This window comes from Dromiciops gliroides, chromosome 1, assembly GCF_019393635.1.
Source record: "Dromiciops gliroides isolate mDroGli1 chromosome 1, mDroGli1.pri, whole genome shotgun sequence".
Lineage (NCBI taxonomy): Eukaryota > Metazoa > Chordata > Mammalia > Microbiotheria > Microbiotheriidae > Dromiciops > Dromiciops gliroides.
Genome location: NC_057861.1, coordinates 497,278,432 through 497,298,365, shown reverse-complemented (window position 1 = coordinate 497,298,365; position 19,934 = coordinate 497,278,432). Strand labels below are relative to the sequence as shown.

Below are 19,934 nucleotides of genomic sequence, written 5' to 3'. Positions count from 1 at the left end.
TATAAAGGACTGGATATGCAGGAAGTGGGAGTGACTAGTTGAGAATGACACCTTAATTGTGAGGTTAGGTGACAGGAAGACTGGTGGTACCCTTCACAGAAGCAAGAAAGCTCAGAAAGCAGGAAGGCTTTGGGGAGAAAAGAGAATGAGTTTTGGACATTTTTGTAGGATCTACATGTACATGTCTGTCTGATATCCATTTTGAGAATTCCAGTAGGCATTTGGAAATGAGTGAGACTAAAGGTTGGGAGAGAGGTTAGGTCTGGATTAGTAGAATTGAGAATCTTCAGCAGAGAGATAATTGAATCAATGAGAAGTGTTGAGATCACAGTATAGAGGGAAAAGAGAAGAGGACCTAGGACAGTATCCTGTGAGACACCCAAGGTTAACAGGTATGACCTGGATGAGGATCAAATTAAGAACACTGAGAAGGAGTAGTCAGATAGGTAGGAGGTGAACCAGGAGAGAGTAGTGTCACTAAAACCTAGAGAGAAGGAGAAGAGGATGATCATTGTCAATGGCTGCAAAGGGAGTGGAGGTCACACTTAGAATGGAAAACGGGTTTTGGTGTTGTAAGGTGCACAGGTGGAATGCAACAGACTGATCTGAAAAGAGCATTTCAGAATTCATGAAGGTGGAAATGGTGTATTTGTGGATGATGGCAAATTCAAGAGTATGACTATCTGTGTGTAACTATGGTGGAGTGGAGTGGAGAGGGTATGGAAGTTGGGAACCTAGAAGGTCAGGGTGTTTAAGGGAATATCAATACATGTGTTGAAGTCTCTTAGTGTGAAGGCAAGAGTTGGGGAGGAGAGAAAGATTGTGAGCCAGGCACTAAACTCATTAAAGAAGGAAGGAGAGTGTCCTGGAGGTTGATGGATAACACTCACTAGAACCATGATTGTGCAATGTATGTATGTATTTTTGTATTGTGTGTGTATGTGTATGTTTGTGTGTGTGTGTGTTTGTGTATGCATGTGTGTATGTGTATGTTGATTGATTCATTGATTGATTGATTGATTAAACCTGAGTGTTGATGGTGGGAGGCTTTGGAAGGGAGTCCTTGAAGAAATTAGGAGCAAGAGTATTTCAGCCCTCTACCATGATCTGTGAGTCGGGTTTTCTGATTAAAAGTGCAATCAATCCTGAAAAGGATGTTAAAAAAAATGTGTCATCAGGAAGGAGCTAAGTCTTAGTAAGTGCAATAAGGTGGAATATATAATTATAGGAAAGTTAATTTGTAAGCTATAATTAATAACATTTATCTGTATGGTGATTTGATATTTATTACAACAGGTATTAATATTTCCTTGTATACCTATCTTTTTTACTAGTTGCTGGATGTTTTGGAACAATATTGTATGGCCACTGGACTAGATTACCGAAGACTTGATGGAAGTACCAAGTCAGAGGAAAGGGTTAAAATAGTGAAAGAATTCAACAGCGCTCAAGGTGTTAATATTTGCCTTGTCTCTACAATGTAAGAGAATTAATTTTATAACTTAGTTTTTACTTAATCATTTTTTAATGTCTTAGGGAAAACTCTGAATCAGTTGTCACTGAATTAATACTACATCCAATATTAATATTATATCATTTGTTATTTCTTTTTGTGAATCAAAATGCTGTAGAGAAGAATGCACTGTAACAGACAATTTTTTTAGTTTATCGCTTTAATGATAATAATTTAAGATTTACAAAGTACTTTCCTTAAAATAATGCTGTTAGGACAGGGGCGGAGCCAAGATGGCGGAGGAAAGACATTAAACAGAGGGTTCCTGATACAATAACCCCAAAAATAGCAATAAAAGAACTCTTGTGTGCAGAAAAACACACAAAAATACAGGCTGAGAGTTTTCTCCAGCTATAGATAGATTTCAGGGGGCCGTGCTGGGCCACAAATAGAGCCTAACCCCGCAATCGGGCCGACACACCAGACACCCACCAGAGGAATTTGGCCCAGTGCCTCTGAATCGGCTGCAGCACAGGCATCTTCTGGAACCGAGTATGGTCGGACTGAACGGCTGGCGGGAGGGGGGGGGGGCAGGCAGTGCAGGGGTGCCAGTGGACAGGGGGGAAAGATTCGACTGTCCCACCCCAGCGGACAACCAGGAAGAAATCCTGAGCAGCGGGAGACCCAGGTGGGGGAGGGGAGCAGGGGAGCAGTCTCATCTGAAGCTGAGAACCACACCACAGAAAGCTTTGCTGGTTGGTTTCTTAGTAAATAGGCCTGAGAACAGGCCAGGTGAGATTAAAGCCTGCCCCACCTCAACCCAAAACACCTGGGACCCTCTGAAGCTGAGAATAGGAGTGGAGCTGAGAAGCAGCCCCACCCCCCCAACCCCCAGTGGAGAGTTTAAAATCAAATGAAAGTGAGGCCAGGCAGGCTGAGAAGAAGCCCAACCGTCGTCCCCCGGGCTACGCTGTAGCTTGAACAGTGTGTTCTGGAAGCAGAGCCACACTTTTAGGAGTTAAAGGTCAAGAAATAGTAAGCCAGGATGAGTAGGCAGAGAAAGCAGAAGACCATTGAAAACTTTTTTGGGGGTAAGGTAGACCACAATACAACCTCAGAAGAAGAAGATAATAACAGGGTCAAAGCTCCAACATCCAAAGCTTCCAAGAAAAATATGAACTAGTCTCAGGCCATGGAAACTCTCAAAAGGGACTTTGAAGAGAAAGGAGGAGAAATAGAAAGAAGCTGTAGAGAAAAGGAGAAAAGAATGGAAAGGGAAATGAGAGCGATGCAGGAGAGTCATGAGAAAAAAGTCAACAGTTTGAAAAGCCAAATGGAAAAGGAGATTTAAAAACTGTCTGATGAAAATAACTGCCTAAGAATTAGAATTGAACAAATGGAAGCTAGTGACCTTATGAGAAACCAAGACACAGTAAAGCAAATCCAATTGAATTAAAAAATAGAGGGCAGTGTGAAATATCTCCTTGGAAAAACAGCTGACCTAGAAAATAAATCTAGGAGAGATAATTTGAAAATCATTGGACTACCTGAAAACCATGACCAAAACAAAAGCTTAGACACCATCCTCCAAGAGATTGTGAGGGAAAATTGCCCTGATATTCTAGAAGCAGAAGCCAAAATATAAATTGAAAGAATCCACCGATCACCTCCTGAAAGAGATCCCAAAAGGAAAACCTCCAGGAATATTATAGCCAAATTCCAGAACTCCCAGGTCAAGGAGAAAATACTGCAAGCAGCTAGAAAAAAGGAATTCAAATACTGTGGAGCTCCAATAAGGATAAAGCAAGATCTAGCAGCTTCTACATTAAAGGACCAAAGGGCATGGAATATGATATTCCAGAGGGCAAAGGAACTGGGACTTCATCCAAAAATCATGTACCCAGCAAAACCGAGTATAATTTTTCAGAGGCAAAAATGGGATTTCAATGAGAAAGAAGTCTTTCAAGCATTTGTGATGAAAAGACCTGAACTGAATAGAAAATTTGATTGTCAAATACACGATCCTGGAGAAGCATAAAAAGGTAAACAGAAAAGACTTCATGAGGGATATTAAAAGATCAAACTGTTTACCTTCCTACATGGGAAGATAATACTTTGAAATCATAAGAACTATCTCAGTAAGAAATTCAGGGGCAGCTGGGTGGTGCAGTGGATGGAGCGCCGGCCCTGGACTCAGGAGAACCTGAGTTCAAATGTGACCTCAGACAATTGACAATTACTAGCTGTGTGACCCTGGGCGGGTCACTTAACCCCAATTGCTTCACCAAAAAACAAAACAAAACAAAACAAAAATTCTTCACAAGAAATTCACAGAAGACAAGGCTGAACTGAATATGAAGGGATGATATCTGTAAAGCATTTATGTTTCGTTCTTTGTAGGGCAGACAGGGTGGGGTGTCTTATGTCTGGGGCTGGATTTGAGCTTGGGGGGCCTCCTGGGTCCAGGGCTGATGCTTTGTCCACTGTGCCACCTAGCTAATCCATGACGACATCATTAAAATAGGGTTGAGGTGTAGGAGGAATAAACTGGGGGAGGGAGAAGGGGAGAGATGGTCTGGGGAGAGGTATTTCACATGAAGGAAACAAGAAGAAAGCTTATGGAGGAGATTAGAAGAGGGGGAAGGAGTTGGGGAGTGAGTGAACCTTAATATCATCAGAATTGGCTTAAAGAAGGACTAACATACATACTCAAGTAGGTATAGTAATATACTTCTGCCCTGGCGGGGGGGGGGGGTGTGAGGGAGAAAAGCGGGGGGGGGGGGAGGGAAGGAGGAAAGGGCAGATTGGGGGAGAGAGCAGTAAAAAGCAAAACACTTTCAAGGAAGATGAAAATGTTCTGCATTACTGCACCAGTATGACATATTGAATTGCTTGATCTCATAGGGAGGGTTGAGGAGGGAGGGAGGATGAATAATTTAGAACACAGAATTAGCTCAGGGACCCTGATCTCATTGGAGTGGGCTCATGGAGGGAATAGCTTTCATACCCAATTGGGAGGAGCAATCTATTTAACCCTGCAGGAAAATAGGAGGGGAAGAGGACAAGGAAGGAAGGGTGAAAAAAGGGAGTGCAGAGCTAGGGAGAGGATAGTCAGAAGTAAAACACCTCTGAGGAGGAATAGGTAAAAAGAAGAGAGAGTAAATGTCATGGGAAGGGAGTGGGATGGAGGGAAATAGTTATGATGATTGATTATAATGGCAAAATGTATGGTACCTACTTTGCTGGGCTTTTATGAAGAAAATTCTCTGTCAAGCTTAAGGTACTATATAAAGGTTATGATGAACAGGATACTATCAGAAAAACCTGGAAAGACCTAAATGAACTGAAGCAGAGTGAAATGTACTGTATACAAAATAACAGCAATAGTGGGGGATGATCTGCTGGGAAGCATGTGATTATTTTCAGCAAGCCAATGATCCAATATAACCCTGAAAGACTTATGAAGATTGCAGCCCATCTGCAGAGAAAGAACTGATAGTATCTGAAAACAGATGGAAACACATTTAAAAAAATTTTTTTCATTTCCTCTTTGACAATTCCTTAATCTGAAGTTTGGGTTTTTTTTTACTGTTTTCTCTCACAACTAGCTAATATGGGAATTTTTCCATGACTATTCATGTATGACTTATTTTGAATTGATTGAGTTCTTGTGGGTGGGGGGTGGGAATGGAGGGGGGAAGAGAAGTTGGAACACAAAGTTTTTAAAAAATTGATGTTAAAATTTTGTTTTTACATATATTTTAGAAAATAAAATTCTATTCAGAATTAAAAAACGCTGTTAGGTTGGTCGTGGAAGTATTTTTCTGTTAGATTTACAGATGTGGAAACTAAGGAACAGAGCTCATGTATCATGTAAACTGTTAAGTATTAGCAGTGAGACTTGAATTCGGATCTATTTTGACCACAAATCTAAGACTATTTCTATTATATTTTGCTGTAAATTTTATAAAAAGTAAATCTTACTTTTTTACGTAGCTTTCATTTATTAAATTTATTTTTGCTCTGACTGTTTAAAAAGTCAGAGACCAAGTTATTTTAGTCTGGTTAATGTATCCTAGTAGTGAATTTGATCTGATTACTCCTTTCTTGAAAGTTCCTCTGAAGTGTTATATATTTTCATGCTCAGTAATTTTATTTTTAATCTACTCTGACTTGCCCAGGGTCAGAGAACCAATATATGTGTCCAGAATGGGGACTTGATACCAGGTCTTCTTTTTTTTTTTTAATTTAGAATTTTTTTTTCCTCCCATTATTTGTAAAAAAATTTTAAGGTCCATTTTTTAAAACTTTGTGTTCCAAATTCTCTTCCTCCCTCCCCACCCCACAAATGCAAACAATTCAAGTTATAGATGTGTAGTCATGCAAAACATTTCCACATTAATCAGGTTGTGAAAGAAAACAGACAAAAAAATTTCAAGAAAAAGAAACAAAAAAATGCTTCAATCTGAATTCAGACACTATCAGTTCTTTCTCTGGAGATGGATCACATTTTTCATAAGTCCTTCATGAAGTGTTTTCTTGGATCATTGTATTGCTAAGCATAGCTAAGTCATTCACAGCTGATCATCTTACAGAACTGCTGTTACTTTGTATACAGTACATTTCACTTTGCATCAGCTCATGTGTCTTTTCAAGTTTTTTTTTTTTTTTAAACAGGGCAATGAGGGTTAAGTGACTTGCCCAGGGTCACACAGCTAGTGTCAAGTGTCTGAGGCTGGATTTGAACTCAGGTACTCCTGAATCCAAGACCAGTGCTTTATCCACTGAGCCACCTAGCTGCCCCTTCAAGTTTTTTTAAGAGCATCCTGTTCTTTTCTTATAGCACAATAGTGTTCCATCGTAATTTTATCCCACAATTTGATCAGCTATTCCCCAATCGATGGGCATCTCCTCAATTTCGAATTCTTTACACCAGAAAAAGGCTGTCAAATTTTTTTTTCATACACAGGTCCTTTAAGTTTTTGGTTTTTATCTTTTTTTGGATACTGACCTATTAGTGGTATTACTAGGTCAAAGAGTATGCATGATTTTATAGCCCTTTGGCCATAGTTCCAAATTGTTCTACAGAATGTTTGAATCAGTTTACAACTTCACTAACAGCACATTAATGTCTCGTTTTCCCCAAATCCCCTATGACATTTGTCATTTTCCTCTGATGTCCTATTATCTCATCTAATAGGTATGATGTAGTACCCCAGAATTTTTTTGACTTAGATCTTTCTAATTAATAGTGAGTTAGAGCATTTAAAAAATATGGCTATAGATAGCTTTGATTATTGAAAAACTTTTTGTATCTTTTGATCATTTATCAATTGGGGAATGGATCTTATTTTAACAACTTTGACTTAGTTCTCTATGTGTTTGAGAAATCAGGCCTTTATCCGACAAAATTGCTTCAAAATTTTTTCACAGATACTATTACTAACTGAATTTCCCCCCATCCTACTCCCTCTCCATGCTATTTACTCTATTCTCTATCTCCTTTTACCCTTTCCCTCCTCAAAGGTGTTTTGCTTCTGCCCCAATCTGCCCTCCCTTCTATCACCTCCACTTCTCCTTGTCCCCTTCCCCTCCTACTTTCCTGAAGGGTAAGATAGATTACTATACCCAATTGAGTGTGTATGTTATTCCCTCTCTGAGCCAATTCTGATGAAAGTAAGGTTCACTTCCTCCCCCATTTTCTCCTCCACTGGATAAGTTTTTTTTTGCTTCTTTTATGTGAGATATTTTACCCCATTCCACCTCTCCCTTTCCCTTTCTCCCAGTGCCTTCTCTCATCCCTTAATTTTATTTTTTAAAGATATCATCCCTTCATATTCAACTCACACCTGTTCCCTCTGTCTAAATATACTCTATCCACATGCCGTAATAATAAGAAAGTTCTTATGAGTTACAAGTATCATCTTCCCATGTAGAAATGTCAACAGTTTAACCTTTTAATATCCTTTATGATTTCTTTTTCTTGTTTACCTTTTTATGTTTCTCTAGAGTCTTGTATTTGAAAGTCAAATTTTCTGTTCTGCTCAGGTCTTTTCAAGAATGCTTGAGGGGCAGCTAGGTGGCGCAGTGCATAGAGCACCGGCCCTGGAGTCAGGAGCATCTGAGTTCAAATCCGGCCTCAGACACTTAACATTTACTAGCTGTGTGACCCTGAGCAAGTCACTTAACCCCAATTGTCTCACTTTAAAAAAAAAAAAAAAGGATGCTTGAAAGACCTCTCTTTCATTGAATTCCCACTTTTTCCCCTGAAAGATTATACGGTTTTTCTGGATGGTGATTCTTGGTTGTAATCCCAGTTGCTTTACTCTCTGGAATATCATATTCCAAGCCCTCTCATCCCTTAATGTAGAAGCTGCTAAATTTTGTGTTATCCTGACTGTGGCTCCACAATACTTGAATTGTTTCTTTCTGGCTGCTTGCAGTATATTCTCCTTGACCTAGGAGCTCTGAAATTTGGCTGTAATATTCCTGGGAGTTTTTATTTTAAGATCTCTTTCAGGAGGTGATTGGTGGATTCTTTTGATTTCTATTTTACTTTCTGGTTCTAGAATATCAGGGCAGTTTTCCCTGACAATTTCCTGGAAGTTCATGTCTAGCCTCTTTTTTTGATCATGGCTTTCAGGTAGTCCAATAATTTTAAAATTATCTCCTGGATCTATTTTCTAAGTCAGTTGTTTTTCCAGTAAGATATTTCACATTGCCTCCTGCTTTTTCATTCTTTTGGTTTTGCTTTATTATTTCTTGATTTCTCATAAAGTCATTAGTTTCCATTTGCTCATTCCCAATTTTTAAAGAGTTATTTTCTTCAGAGAGCTTTTGTACCTCCATTTCCATTCAGCAAGTTCGGCTTTTCAAGGCATACTTTTCCTCACTGGCTTTTTGTATCTCTTTTACCATTTGACCTAGTCTACTTTTTAAGGTGTTAAAGTATTTTTTTGTGTCTACTTTACCAATATGTTGACTTTTTTTCATGATTTTCTTGCATCACTCTCATTTCCCTTTCCATTTTTTCCTCTACCCCTCTTAGTTTATTTTCAAAGTCCTTTTTGAGTGCTTCTTTGGCCTGAGACAAATTCATTTTTTTTTTTTTTGGAAGCTTTGGATGTAGGAGCTTTGACATTGTTATCTTCTTCCGAGGGTGTATTTTGATCTTCCTTGTCACCCTAGAAACATTCTATAGTCAGCATTTTTTTCTGTTTGCTCACTTTCCCAGCCTATTTCTTGACTTTGAATTCTTTGTTAAAGTGGGGCACTGTTTCCAGGGTAGAGGGCTCACTATCCCAAGCTTCAGGGGTTTTGTGCAGCTGTTTTCAGGGATATTTCTAGAAATTTTGCAAGTTTTTAATTCTTCCAGGGTGGTATGATTTAAGGAGAGGTATGTTTACTACTCTTCTGGCCTTTGTTTTGATCTGCAAGCAACCACAGGCCTGCTTTTCTGCCCTGGAACTATGAACAGAGTCCTCCTGTACTGTGGCTGCACACTCTTTTGTGCTTGTGCTCCTCCCTAGCCTGTGACTGCCACCCAAGACTCTGACCTGCATCCAAGTATGGGCAAAACAACAGAGTCCTGCTTCAGTGTTAGCAAAGAGATCCCTGTAATCTCCTTCTGACCAGTTGTTCGACTCTCTTATCCTGTGGGCTGAGTTCTAGAAGCAGTTGCTTCCTCTGCTAATTCAGAGGCTCCCAAAGACTGCTTCTGGTTTGTTGGGGCTGGGGCTGTGTTGGCACAGCCTGCACTGGGCTGTGTTCTTCTTTCACCTCAGTACAACAGACCTTTCCTGCCAACCTTCCAAGTTGTCTTTGGCTGGAAAATTATTTCAGCCTGTCTTTTTGTGGGTTCTGCTACTCCAGGAATTGTCTTATGGAATTATTTGAAGGTATTTGGAGGGGTCTTGGGGAAGTCCCTGCCTTTCTTCCGCCATCTTGGCTCCGATTCCACCCCCCACCCCAACTTTTCCCATCCCAACCCAGGTCTTCTTGAGTGTATACTATTCCATTACACTTTGCTGCATCTCAGTGACCCTGGGAACTCTCTAAGGCTATAAATTGGAGAGAGAAAAATCCTTCCTTGGAACTCACAGGGGTGCCTTCCCCTATCTTTTCCCTCCCCACCAAAAAAAGAATTCTACTTTACTTATCTTATTGTCTATACATTTGGAAAAAGTCTTTGGCCAAAAGCAGCAGATTCTGATCTGGAAAAAAGTTTGCAGTCAGGGTATATATTTGTATCATATTTTCCACACTAGACTTTAGATATTTTTTCTTTTTATTTTTCTCCTGTTACTCCTCCTCCTCCTCCAGCTTCTTCCTCCTTCCTTAAGAATTAGAGTTCTAGCAGACAGTCATTTAACAAGTATTTATTAAGAACCTACTCTGTGCTAGTCACTGAGGTACACACTGAGGATACAAACAGAATTTCTACCTGCACCCTGATGGAAAGTATCAAGGTGGGAGAGCTGTGTCTTATGGTGCTCAAATTAAATTAAAATTCAAATGACATTTGCCAAAGAAATTTGTAAAGAATTTAAAGCAATTCAAAGAATTAAAACATACGCAACATGAAAAATTGTTATTAACAGGACACGTTTTTGTTAAATGCAGCAGAAAAGCAGATGTTGTTGGTCACAATAAGTACATTGATTGTTAAAGTTGAACATTTAACTTTGAAATTCCTGGCCCTTTATGCAAAAGGGAAATATGCTTTTTTAGGGAAGGGAAAAGCATTTATGAAGTGCCTATCATAGGCCAGAGACTATGCTAAACACTTTACAAATATTATCTCATTTGATCTTTACAACAACTGTGGACGGCTGGTGCTATAATTATCTCCATTTTACTGATGAGGAAACTGAGGCCTACAGAGGCTAACTGACTTGCCTAGGATCACACAGCTCTTAAGAGACTGAGGTCAGATTTGAACTCAGGTCTTCCTAACTCCAGGTCTAGCTTTCTATCCATTGAGTCATATAGTTCTTATCTGGCTAAAAGAATCTAAAAGTTGTTGCTGGGTTTTTTTGTTGTAGTTGTTTGTCTGGGGTTTTTTTATATATATATTTTTTTTTGGCAGGGCAGTGGGGGTTAAGTGACTTGCCCGAGGTCACACAACTAATAAGTGTCAAGTGTCTGAGTCCGGATTTTAACTCAGGTTCTCCTGAACCAGGGCCGGTGCTTTATCCACTGTGCCACCTAGCTGCCCTGAATATAAAAGTTTTAAGGGGCATAATTTTTTTTTTCCTGACATGAAATTCTAAGAGGAAACTTGCATGTCATCCCTTCTGCAAAAGGTTAAGACATAAGATTACATCTTAGTGATTATCTCTTTTCTGAACTTCCCAGTTTCTATGGAGGTTACTACCACTCTCCCATTTATCCAGGCTCTTAAGTCTCAGTGTCATTTTCACTGTTGGCCATCATGAAAGTGCCCCAGCTGGTAAGTACATAGACCAGCAGTGGAAGAAGTAGATATGATTCAGTATGGTGGAACATTGAGAAAGTGTTAGAGAATGTGTGAAGTTAGTATATGATTAAGTCATGCTTCAAGACTGTGGTAGGCAGTGTTAATTTGTGTGATCTCTTTGGAAGTATTGAGTCATTGTGTGGGAGTAAGTTTAATCACTGTGAGTTAATGTGCTGTCAAAGGAAGAGTATTGCTCATACTGGATCCTGAGCCAGTTGAGTGGTATTACCTGCCTTTTGGATCTTTGAAGAATTGGAAACACAGAGAAGAGGCATTTCAGTTTGATGATGGCTGATATATTATGTCGGTATGTAGTAGGTATGGTCTGGGTCCCAGTACTGATTTCCAGTGTAGGTAAATGAATGAAGGAGGCAGTGGGGTGTGGGGGACAGGGGGGTACAGTATAATGAAAGCTTGCAGATTCTGTATAAGTGATTGGCCCAGTTGTTCTTTATTGCTATTCAATCTGTTTGGTTTTTTAAGTTTTATTGATATCTTTTGTTGATTTCCCAGTATCTATGCCCACTCTCTCATGGAACCCTCCTTAGTAACAATGAAAAACTGTTAAGCAAAACTGGAATTAACAGAATAGATAACATTCTACTCCCTTTGCCCCAACCCTTCTTCACAGGGAAGGAATTTGTCTCCATCTGTTTTCCTAGTTTGATCATTTCATTTAATCCTAGTTCGGCTGCTATTTTAAGTGTTGTTTTTATTTATGTGATTGCAATCTGGCATATTTTTCTCCTGGTTCTACTTTCTTAGCTCTGCAACAATTTATGTCTTGCCATTTTCCTTAGAATTCTTTATATTCATTATTTCTTACCATAGTAATGTTTCCTCATCTGAAAAGTGGGGATAATAATAGCACCTACCTCCTAGGGTTGTTGTGAGGCTACAGTGAGATACTTGTAAAGCACTTTATAAACCTTTAAGCACTATAAATGCTAGGTATAATGTATTAACTCTATAACCCTGAGCAAGTTCCTCAGCTTATGGCTCCTAGGCATCTCTGAGATAAATAAGCTCCAGAGAATGTGCCATTCTGCATTAGTAAAGGATGTGCCTGACCAGTCACATCTTACAATGATAAATCACACAGGTCTCCTAAAAAAAAAAATCCTAGGTATATTGATTTTGTTTGTACAAAAGTTGAAATTGTCATTATATCTTTTATTTATTATATCTATCCCTTATTTGATTAAGAATCCCACCACATTCCCAATGCCTCTTGCTTTTATTTTTCATTATTGTCTTTTACCATGATATTACCTTGTCCCATTCCATGCTCACAAAGATAACCTTGCCTTGTAACAAAAATAAATATTTAGAAAATAGACATCCACGCTTCAGGCGTATCTGACAATGTATTCTTCAATCTATACCTATAGTCCTCTAATTCCCTCCTGAGAGCTGGAAAATATGTTTTATTTTCACTACTCTGAAGTCATGATTACTGACTTAATCATGGTTCTGGATTTAATAATTTTTATTCCTTCTGCTTGCTTTGCTTTGTTCAACTTAAATTCTTTTCAAAAACATTTTTTTTTCAATGAACAAGCATTGATATGGAGTAATATTGGTCCTTTGTAATTTTGTTTGCTCATTGTACTGAACAGAGTTCTGTAGCCTTTCAAAGATGTTTATCTTTATAGTGTTCACATTGTACAACTTGTTCTTCTGGTTCTGCTTAATTCATTTTGTATCATTTCTTAGAAATTCTTCTAAAGTCTCTTTGATATCATTCCTTTTATCATTCCTTTTTTTTTTTTTTTCGATTCCAATACAATTTATTTTAACATGATTCAGGTCTCCCAGTGCAAGGGCAGTCAAAGATCACATTCCTCTCACTCGGAAGGAAGAAGGGATCCAGCCCCAGGCATCAGGGTGGGGATGAGGGAGGAAGAGAAAGTGGCTCAGATCTTCCCAGGGAAGGTATCTTCTGCAATGTGATCATCCCAAGAATTCACCCAGGACGCTGGACAGAGGGACTTGTAGACACGCTTGTACCACTCACAGACAGATGCGTCACCGCCTCTATCATTCATGGCCTTCTCACAATGGTGAAAATCTAGGTAGTTCTGCCAGCAGTAGCGAGTCTGATTCTGGTTGGGGAAGCGGCTGTCAAATGGCGCCGTGCGGTAGTTTTGGATCTTGGACTTAATGTCTTCAGACATGGTGGCTCCTGGACTGAGATTGCTTCCGCTGCTGTCCCGTCGCTGTGTCCACCGCTCCTCCGGACGTCGCAGACTCAATGTGACCCTCTGCACAGCGGGTTTGAGACCCCCTTTTATCATTTCTAATGATGTAAATATATCATCCATTCTCCAGATGATGAGCACTCTTTAGTTTCCATTGCAAAAAGAGCTGCTATAAAAATATTTGTACTCATAGGACCATTTCTTTTCCTTTCCTTTCCTTTCCTTTCCTTTCCTTTCCTTTCCTTTCCTTTCCTTTCCTTTCCTTTCCTTTCCTTTCCTTTCCTTTCCTTTCCTTTCCTTTCCTTTCCTTTCCTTTCCTTTCCTTTCCTTTCCTTTCCTTTCCTTTCCTCTCCTCTCCTCTCCTCTCCTCTCCTCTCCTCTCCTCTCCTCTCCTCTCCTCTCCTCTCCTCTCCTCTCCTCTCCTCTCCTCTCCTCTCCTCTCCTCTCCTCTCCTCTTTCCTCTTTCCTCTTTCCTCTTTCCTCTTTCCTCTTTCCTTTTTCCTTTTTCCTTTTTCCTTTTTCCTTTTTCCTTTTTCCTTTTTCCTTTTTCCTTTTTCCTTTTTCCTTTTTCCTTTTTCCTTTTTCCTTTTCTAAATCTTCTTGTGGGATGAGCCTAATAGAGGCACTGTTAGGTCAGTAGGTATATAGAGCTTGGTGACTTTTGGGGCATAGTTCCAAGGCTTTCCAGAATAATAGGACCAATTTACATCTCCACCAACAGTACCTTAATGTCATTTTTCCCATGGTCCCTCCAACATTTGTCATTTTCTCCTATCTGATGGGTGTGAGATAGAATTTCAGAGCTGCTTTAATTTAGACTTCACTAATGTTTAGTTATTTGAAGCATTTGGGGGGGGGGCAGGGCATTGAGGGTTAAGTGACTTGCCCAGGGTCACACAGCTAGTAAATGTCAAGTGTCTGAGGCCAGATTTGAACTCAGGTCCTCCTGAATCCAGGGCCAGCGCTTTATCCACTGCACCACCTAGCTGCCCCTGAAGCATTTTTTTATATGGCCATTTATAGCGTGGATTTCTTCCTTTGAAAATTATCTATTTATATCCTTTGACTACTCATCAATTGGTGAATGACTTTTATTACTATATATTTGAATCCAGTTTTTATATGTGTATCTTGTAAATAAGACCCATATCAGAGATACTTAATGCAAATATTTTTACACTTAACTGTTTTCTTTCTAATATTAGCTGCATTGGATTTGTTTAGCATAAACGTTTTATGTAATCATAATTGCCCATCTTATCTTCTTTGATACTTTCTATCACTTGTTTGGTCATGAACTTTTCCTCTATCCATAAATCCAACAGGAAAGTTCTGTTTTGCTCCTTTAAATTATTTATGATGTAACTTTTTATATCTAGGTCATGTATACATTTGAAGCTTATTTTGGTATATGGTATGAAATGTTGGTCTAAACCAGATAGCTTTTCACTTTTCCCAGCAGTTTTTGTCTTCTACTAGTTGGGGACTTCAGGTTTTATCAAATACTGTGTTACTAGATTCATTTGCCTCTGTATGTTGTATACTTAATCTGTTCTATTAAACAACTGCGATTTTTAAACCAGTTCTAAACCTTTTTGATGAATACTGCTTTGTAGTATAGTTTGAGATCTGGTACTACTAGGCCCATTTCATTCCTACTTTTTTTTCATCATTTTCTTTGAGATTCTATTGTCCCTCCATTTGAATTTTATAATTTATTTTAGTTTTATAAAGGTGTTTTTGGTAGTTTATACACACACACACACACACACACACACACACACACACAAAATCATGTTAAACATATTTCCATATCAGTCATGTTGTGGAAGAATCAGAACAAAAGGGGAAAACCACAAGAAAGAAAAAAACAACAAAAGCAACAACAAATAAAGTGAAAATAATATGCTGTGATCTGCATTCACACTCCATAGTTGTTTGTCTAGATGTGGAAAGTATTTTCCATCATGAATCTTTTGGAATTGTCTTGAATCGTTGTTTTGCTGTAAAGAGCTAAGTCTATCACAATTGATCATCACACAATGTTGCTGTTATGGTGTACAATGTTCTCCTGATTCTGTTCACTTCATGTAGTATCAGTTCATGTAAGTCTTTCCAGGTTTTTCTGAAATCTTTCTGGCTCATCATTTCTTATAGCACATTAGTATTCCATTATATTCATACAACACAACTTACTCAACCATTCCCCAGTTAATGGACATCTCAATTTCTAATTATAAATATTTTTGTACATGTGGGTCCTTTTCCCTTTGTAATGATCTCTTTGGGATATAGACCTAGTAGTGGTATCACTGAGTTTCTTTGACCCATACATTATTTAGGATTGTTATTTAGTTTCCATTAATTTAATTCTTTTACAAAGGGCCTATATTGAATATAATTATATTGTAATTAGTTAAATATATATATTTCTGATTTTCTGCATTGATTTTTGAAGTTATGCCCTAATTTTTATAGTTTTTATAAATGTTCAATGCAATCCTGAGAATTATGTATTCTCTTTTTTATGCCTATTTGGTAAGCACCAGCGATTTTTCTCTCAGACTGTGTATAGTTTTGTTTTTTGTTTTTTGTTCTTTAACTTGGAAGCTCTGAGTTTTTGTTGTGATGTTCCTTTGCTCCACATCATTCCATTTGAGAGTTGTTGTTTTCAGAAGGTAATTTTTTTTTCTATTTTCACTTTTCCCCCTAGTTCTAATTGACCTGGGAGCATTTAATTCATGATTTCTTGAAATATATTTTGGCCAGTAAATAGACAGTCAGTGATTTTTTCATTTGTCTGTCCTTGACCTATTTCCGGGTCAATTATTTTTTAAATGAAATAGCTTATACTTCCTTTTTTTCAGTCCTGAATTTGTATTAAGGTTAATGATTATCTCATGGATTCATTAATTTCTGTTTGGTCTCTTTTAATTGTCAAAGAGTCTCTTAATTTGGATAAGATTTGTGTCTGTGGTACTAAACTATTAAAGTCTCCTTCCAAAACTTTACTCCAGAGCTCTTATTTCTTTTCCAATTCTTTGCACTCTTATTTCATTTATAGTATCATTTTAAAACTTAAAAAAACAACAACACCAAACTGGGTTCATTTCTTCCTCTAATTCTAGTTGATTTTTTGAGCAAGTTGCTTTTTTTTTTTTTTTTTTTTGGTAAGACTGCTTGTAGAAAGATGTTTAGGACTTACTCTCTTCAGGGTTTGTGTCTTCTATAGTCCTGGTACTATATATATTCTTCATTTTTTCAGTTTTCATTTTTCGTTTGATTATTCATTCTTTCAGTCTAACTTCCTGCATTGGGACTTTGTGTTAGGTCTAGGGTCTGTACATTTCTTTTTTTTTTTCTTCTTTTTTTAGTGAGGCAGTTGGGGTTAAGTGACTTGCCTAGGGTCACACAGCTAGTACGTGTCTGAGGCCGGATTTGAACTCAGGTAGTCCTGACTCCAGGGCCGGTGCTCTATCCACTGCGCCATCTAGCTGCCCCCTGTACATTTCTAAAGGAAATGCTGTAGCCTTATAATGGCCCTAATCCTTATTATCTGGGGGCCTATAACTATGTTCTCCAGGAATTGCAGGGATCTCAGACATGGCTCAAGCCAAGGAACTTCTAACTTTCAGCAGGCCCACAGTGGTCTCATCTACATAGGGCATGATCTGATTATTGTCTTCTTTGTCTGATCTTTGCAGGTTCTAGGCTTCAGTTTAGTTAACACAACTATAACTTTGCCCCTTTTGGATCTACAGTGGAGACTTCCTGGCCCTAATCACTGTCACCTAGCTAGAAGACTTCATGTTCTGAACAACAGAGGTATAGGTCCATTCTAAATCTGAAGTTCTTGTCCTGGTCTTGGCTTTTGTAGAGAAAGACCCTGTCCAAGTCTGAAGTTAGATTACAAAGCTGAAGACTCTCTTCTAGTCTGGGCCAGTATGTTGAATCCAAGAGCCTGTTCTGGGATCAGACTGACAGCTGCCACCACACCCTTGGTCACATCTTGGTGGACTTAAACAGCAGTATTGGACTGGAAAAACAAACTATTTTGGTTTCTGATTTTTATCCCTCTCCATCTTTGTTGAAATCGTTCTGACCTGTATTGCATCCTTTTACTCTATCATCTTTGCTGGTCTTGTTATTCTTACTTTACTTTATATCACTCGATATAAACCTTCCAGGTTCCTCTGAATACAACCTAGCATTGCTTCCTGTGGTATAATAAGTATATTCAAATACCAAAATTTATTCAGCCATTTCCTAACCAATGTGTTAGTGGTTCCCATTTTCCTAGTATTGCTTTGATACTCAATTAAATTCTACCATAAATATTTTTGTATTTATAAGACCTTTCTCTCTCAATTGTAGATTTATTCTCTTTCCTATTATTTTGTTGTTTTGTTGATTAGTCACATCCAACTCTTTGCAACCCCATTTGGAGTTTTCTTGGCAGAGATATTGCAGTGCTTTGCCATTTCTCCAACTCATTTTACAGATGAAGAAACTGAGGCAGACAGGGTTAAGTGACTTGCCCAAAGTCACACAGCTAATAAATATCTGAGGAAGGACTTGAACTCGGGTTCTCTTGACTGCAGAGCTGGTATTCCATCCACTGTGCCACCTAGCTGATCCTATTATTTCACTGAGTATTTAATTATCTGTTTCTTTCCTAATTTTCTAGGGCTAAGTAATGCATCATTGTAGTCTTCAAATTGGAATAAATTTATTTCTTTGTTAATATTTATGTCTTTAGTTTCCTAGTACCATTTCTGGTACTGTGTCAAATAATAGGGGAACATTCTTGCTTTATAGAACTATTAGGAAAACTTCAAGTGTTCCTTCATTGTAAATAATACTAGATTTTGGTTAGAATGTAAAATCCTTGTGCATAAAGACAAAGACTGTTTTTGCTTTTTTTGTATCCCTAGTCCTGCTTGATCAGTGGTAGTTGATTACTTTTTTGGTTTCAAGTCAATATCTTTGATTTTTTTTAGTATATTAAAAAAGAGTCCACCATGCTTTATTTATAGGTCCAGATTTGTAATCTCATTGGTGTATGAAATTCTTCAGGAGAAAACTCCCTCTATAATGCAAATCAGCAACAATTCTACAACTTATCTTAAAGAATTGCCCCAAGGGCAGCTAGGCAGCACAGTGGCTAGAGCACTGGCCCTGGATTCAGGAGGACCTGAGTTCAAATCCAGCCTCAGACACTTAACACTAGCTGTGTGACCCTGGGCAAGTCACTTAACCCCAATTCCCTAAAAAAAAAAAAAAAAAAAGAATTGCCCCAGGGCACTGTGAGTTTTAGTCATTTTTTTCTAGGGTCATAGAATATGTCAGTAGTGGGATTTGAATCCAGACCTTCCCAGAATCATAACCCTATTCTGCTCCTCCTTTTCTGCCTGTTTTTCTTATGGCTGTTGTTTTTATTAGAAGATAAATTACTGCTGTGGGGTTTTAGGATGCTTTTTTTCCCCGCTGTGAATATTGAAATAATTATGTGTTTTTCTTGTTGTTTATGTGAGTAATTATTTTCTTTCCCTAATGTTGAGCCATCCCTGTAGCCATGGTATCAAGGCAACTTGATCATGGAGAATTATTTTTGTATATTGCTATATTTTCTACATGTCTTTTATTTTAAAATTTTCAAAAATATTCATTACTGACACACTGATCTATAGTTCTTTTTGTCTATTTTATCCTTCCTTGATTTGGATACTAGAACCATATTTGTCTGGTTGACACAGTGTTGAGCCTCACAGAGTTCATAAGCTAAACTAGAGTAGTGGAATGTGATTGTGGTTTGATTATGGGAGTTCTGGGTCGCTATAACCATTTCTATAATGTGCTCTCTGATTTTCCTTCTCTTCCAGCTCCAAGTGAAAAGTCATCACTTACTCCTTAAATTTTCTTGTAGTATTTGTTCTGGCTCTTAGTTTTACATTTTTATATTGTTTACAATTGAAAATTTACTCTGTTAGAAAGATTCACATGGTTTTAAAAGAACACATTTTTGTACTCTTAAAAAAGCACTTTTATTGATTGGGTTTACAAAATGTCTTTTGTTTAGCTTAATTATACGGACAATTTAAAATATATAATATAAAATGTTTCAAAAATAGTATTTAAAGGTCTAAAAGACAACAGAAAGAAAGACAGCTCACTTGACTTGGCAACTAACATTTTGGGGAATATTCTATGCCAGTGGGAGAAAGTAATTCCAGAAAAGTGATAAATATTCCTTTCTCATCACATTTTGATTAGTGTGTAAAAGATTCTGTTGCTCCTTGCTTATTTAATGTTAGTATGGTATTCAGGATTTGAAAGTAGAAGCCTAGCAAAGTTAATTCTTTAGCTGAAAACTTGATGAGTTATGTTTAAGAACTATACTTTTATTTTTCTGAGGAAGTGGCATTCCTAAAGAACTTTCTAATCTTTCCCATTTTTCCCCAAGGGCTGGTGGACTTGGCCTCAATTTTATTGGTGCCAATGTTGTTGTAATCTTTGATCCTACCTGGAATCCAGCCAATGATCTTCAAGCAATTGACAGGTATATATTCTTGCTATCATTTGAAGTGACTTATAGATACTGCTTGTCATCTAGAGTTCTTAAAAAAAGTATTCGATCATGAAATTTAAAGGTTTAGATTGATTCAAAATATACATATAATTGTTTGAGGCAAGAGATGAAAAGGCAGAGAAGGATATCTTATTTAAGAATATTTAGGTCTTTGGGGGCAGCTAGGTGGCACAGTGAATAAAGCACTGGCTCTGGATTCAGGAGGGCCTGAGT

General features: G+C 38.0%; 2 protein-coding genes across 5 annotated transcripts in view; one reads left to right on the top strand and one right to left on the bottom strand.

Moving 5' to 3' along the window:
* The window catches only part of ERCC6L2 (ERCC excision repair 6 like 2), a 149,610-nt gene that overhangs the window by 58,792 nt on the left and 70,884 nt on the right, over positions 1-19,934 (top strand). For all 4 annotated transcript variants that reach the window (XM_043976904.1, XM_043976903.1, XM_043976902.1 and 1 more), the window contains exons 11-12: positions 1,335-1,480; positions 19,596-19,691. In XM_043976904.1, coding sequence (XP_043832839.1) covers positions 1,335-1,480; positions 19,596-19,691 — 242 coding nt within the window. The remainder of the gene's footprint in view (positions 1-1,334; positions 1,481-19,595; positions 19,692-19,934) is intronic.
* On the bottom strand, positions 12,727-13,172 carry LOC122735391 (cytochrome c oxidase subunit 6B1-like). The gene has a single exon (XM_043976905.1). It carries the CDS (start codon positions 13,106-13,108, stop codon positions 12,848-12,850), a length of 261 nt encoding a protein of 86 aa, XP_043832840.1. The 5' UTR covers positions 13,109-13,172; the 3' UTR covers positions 12,727-12,847.

What these genes read in the sequence shown, in the direction of transcription:
- LOC122735391 (XM_043976905.1), bottom strand. Translation starts at nt 13,108, where the DNA reads ATGTCTGAAGACATTAAGTCCAAGATCCAAAACTACCGCACGGCGCCA.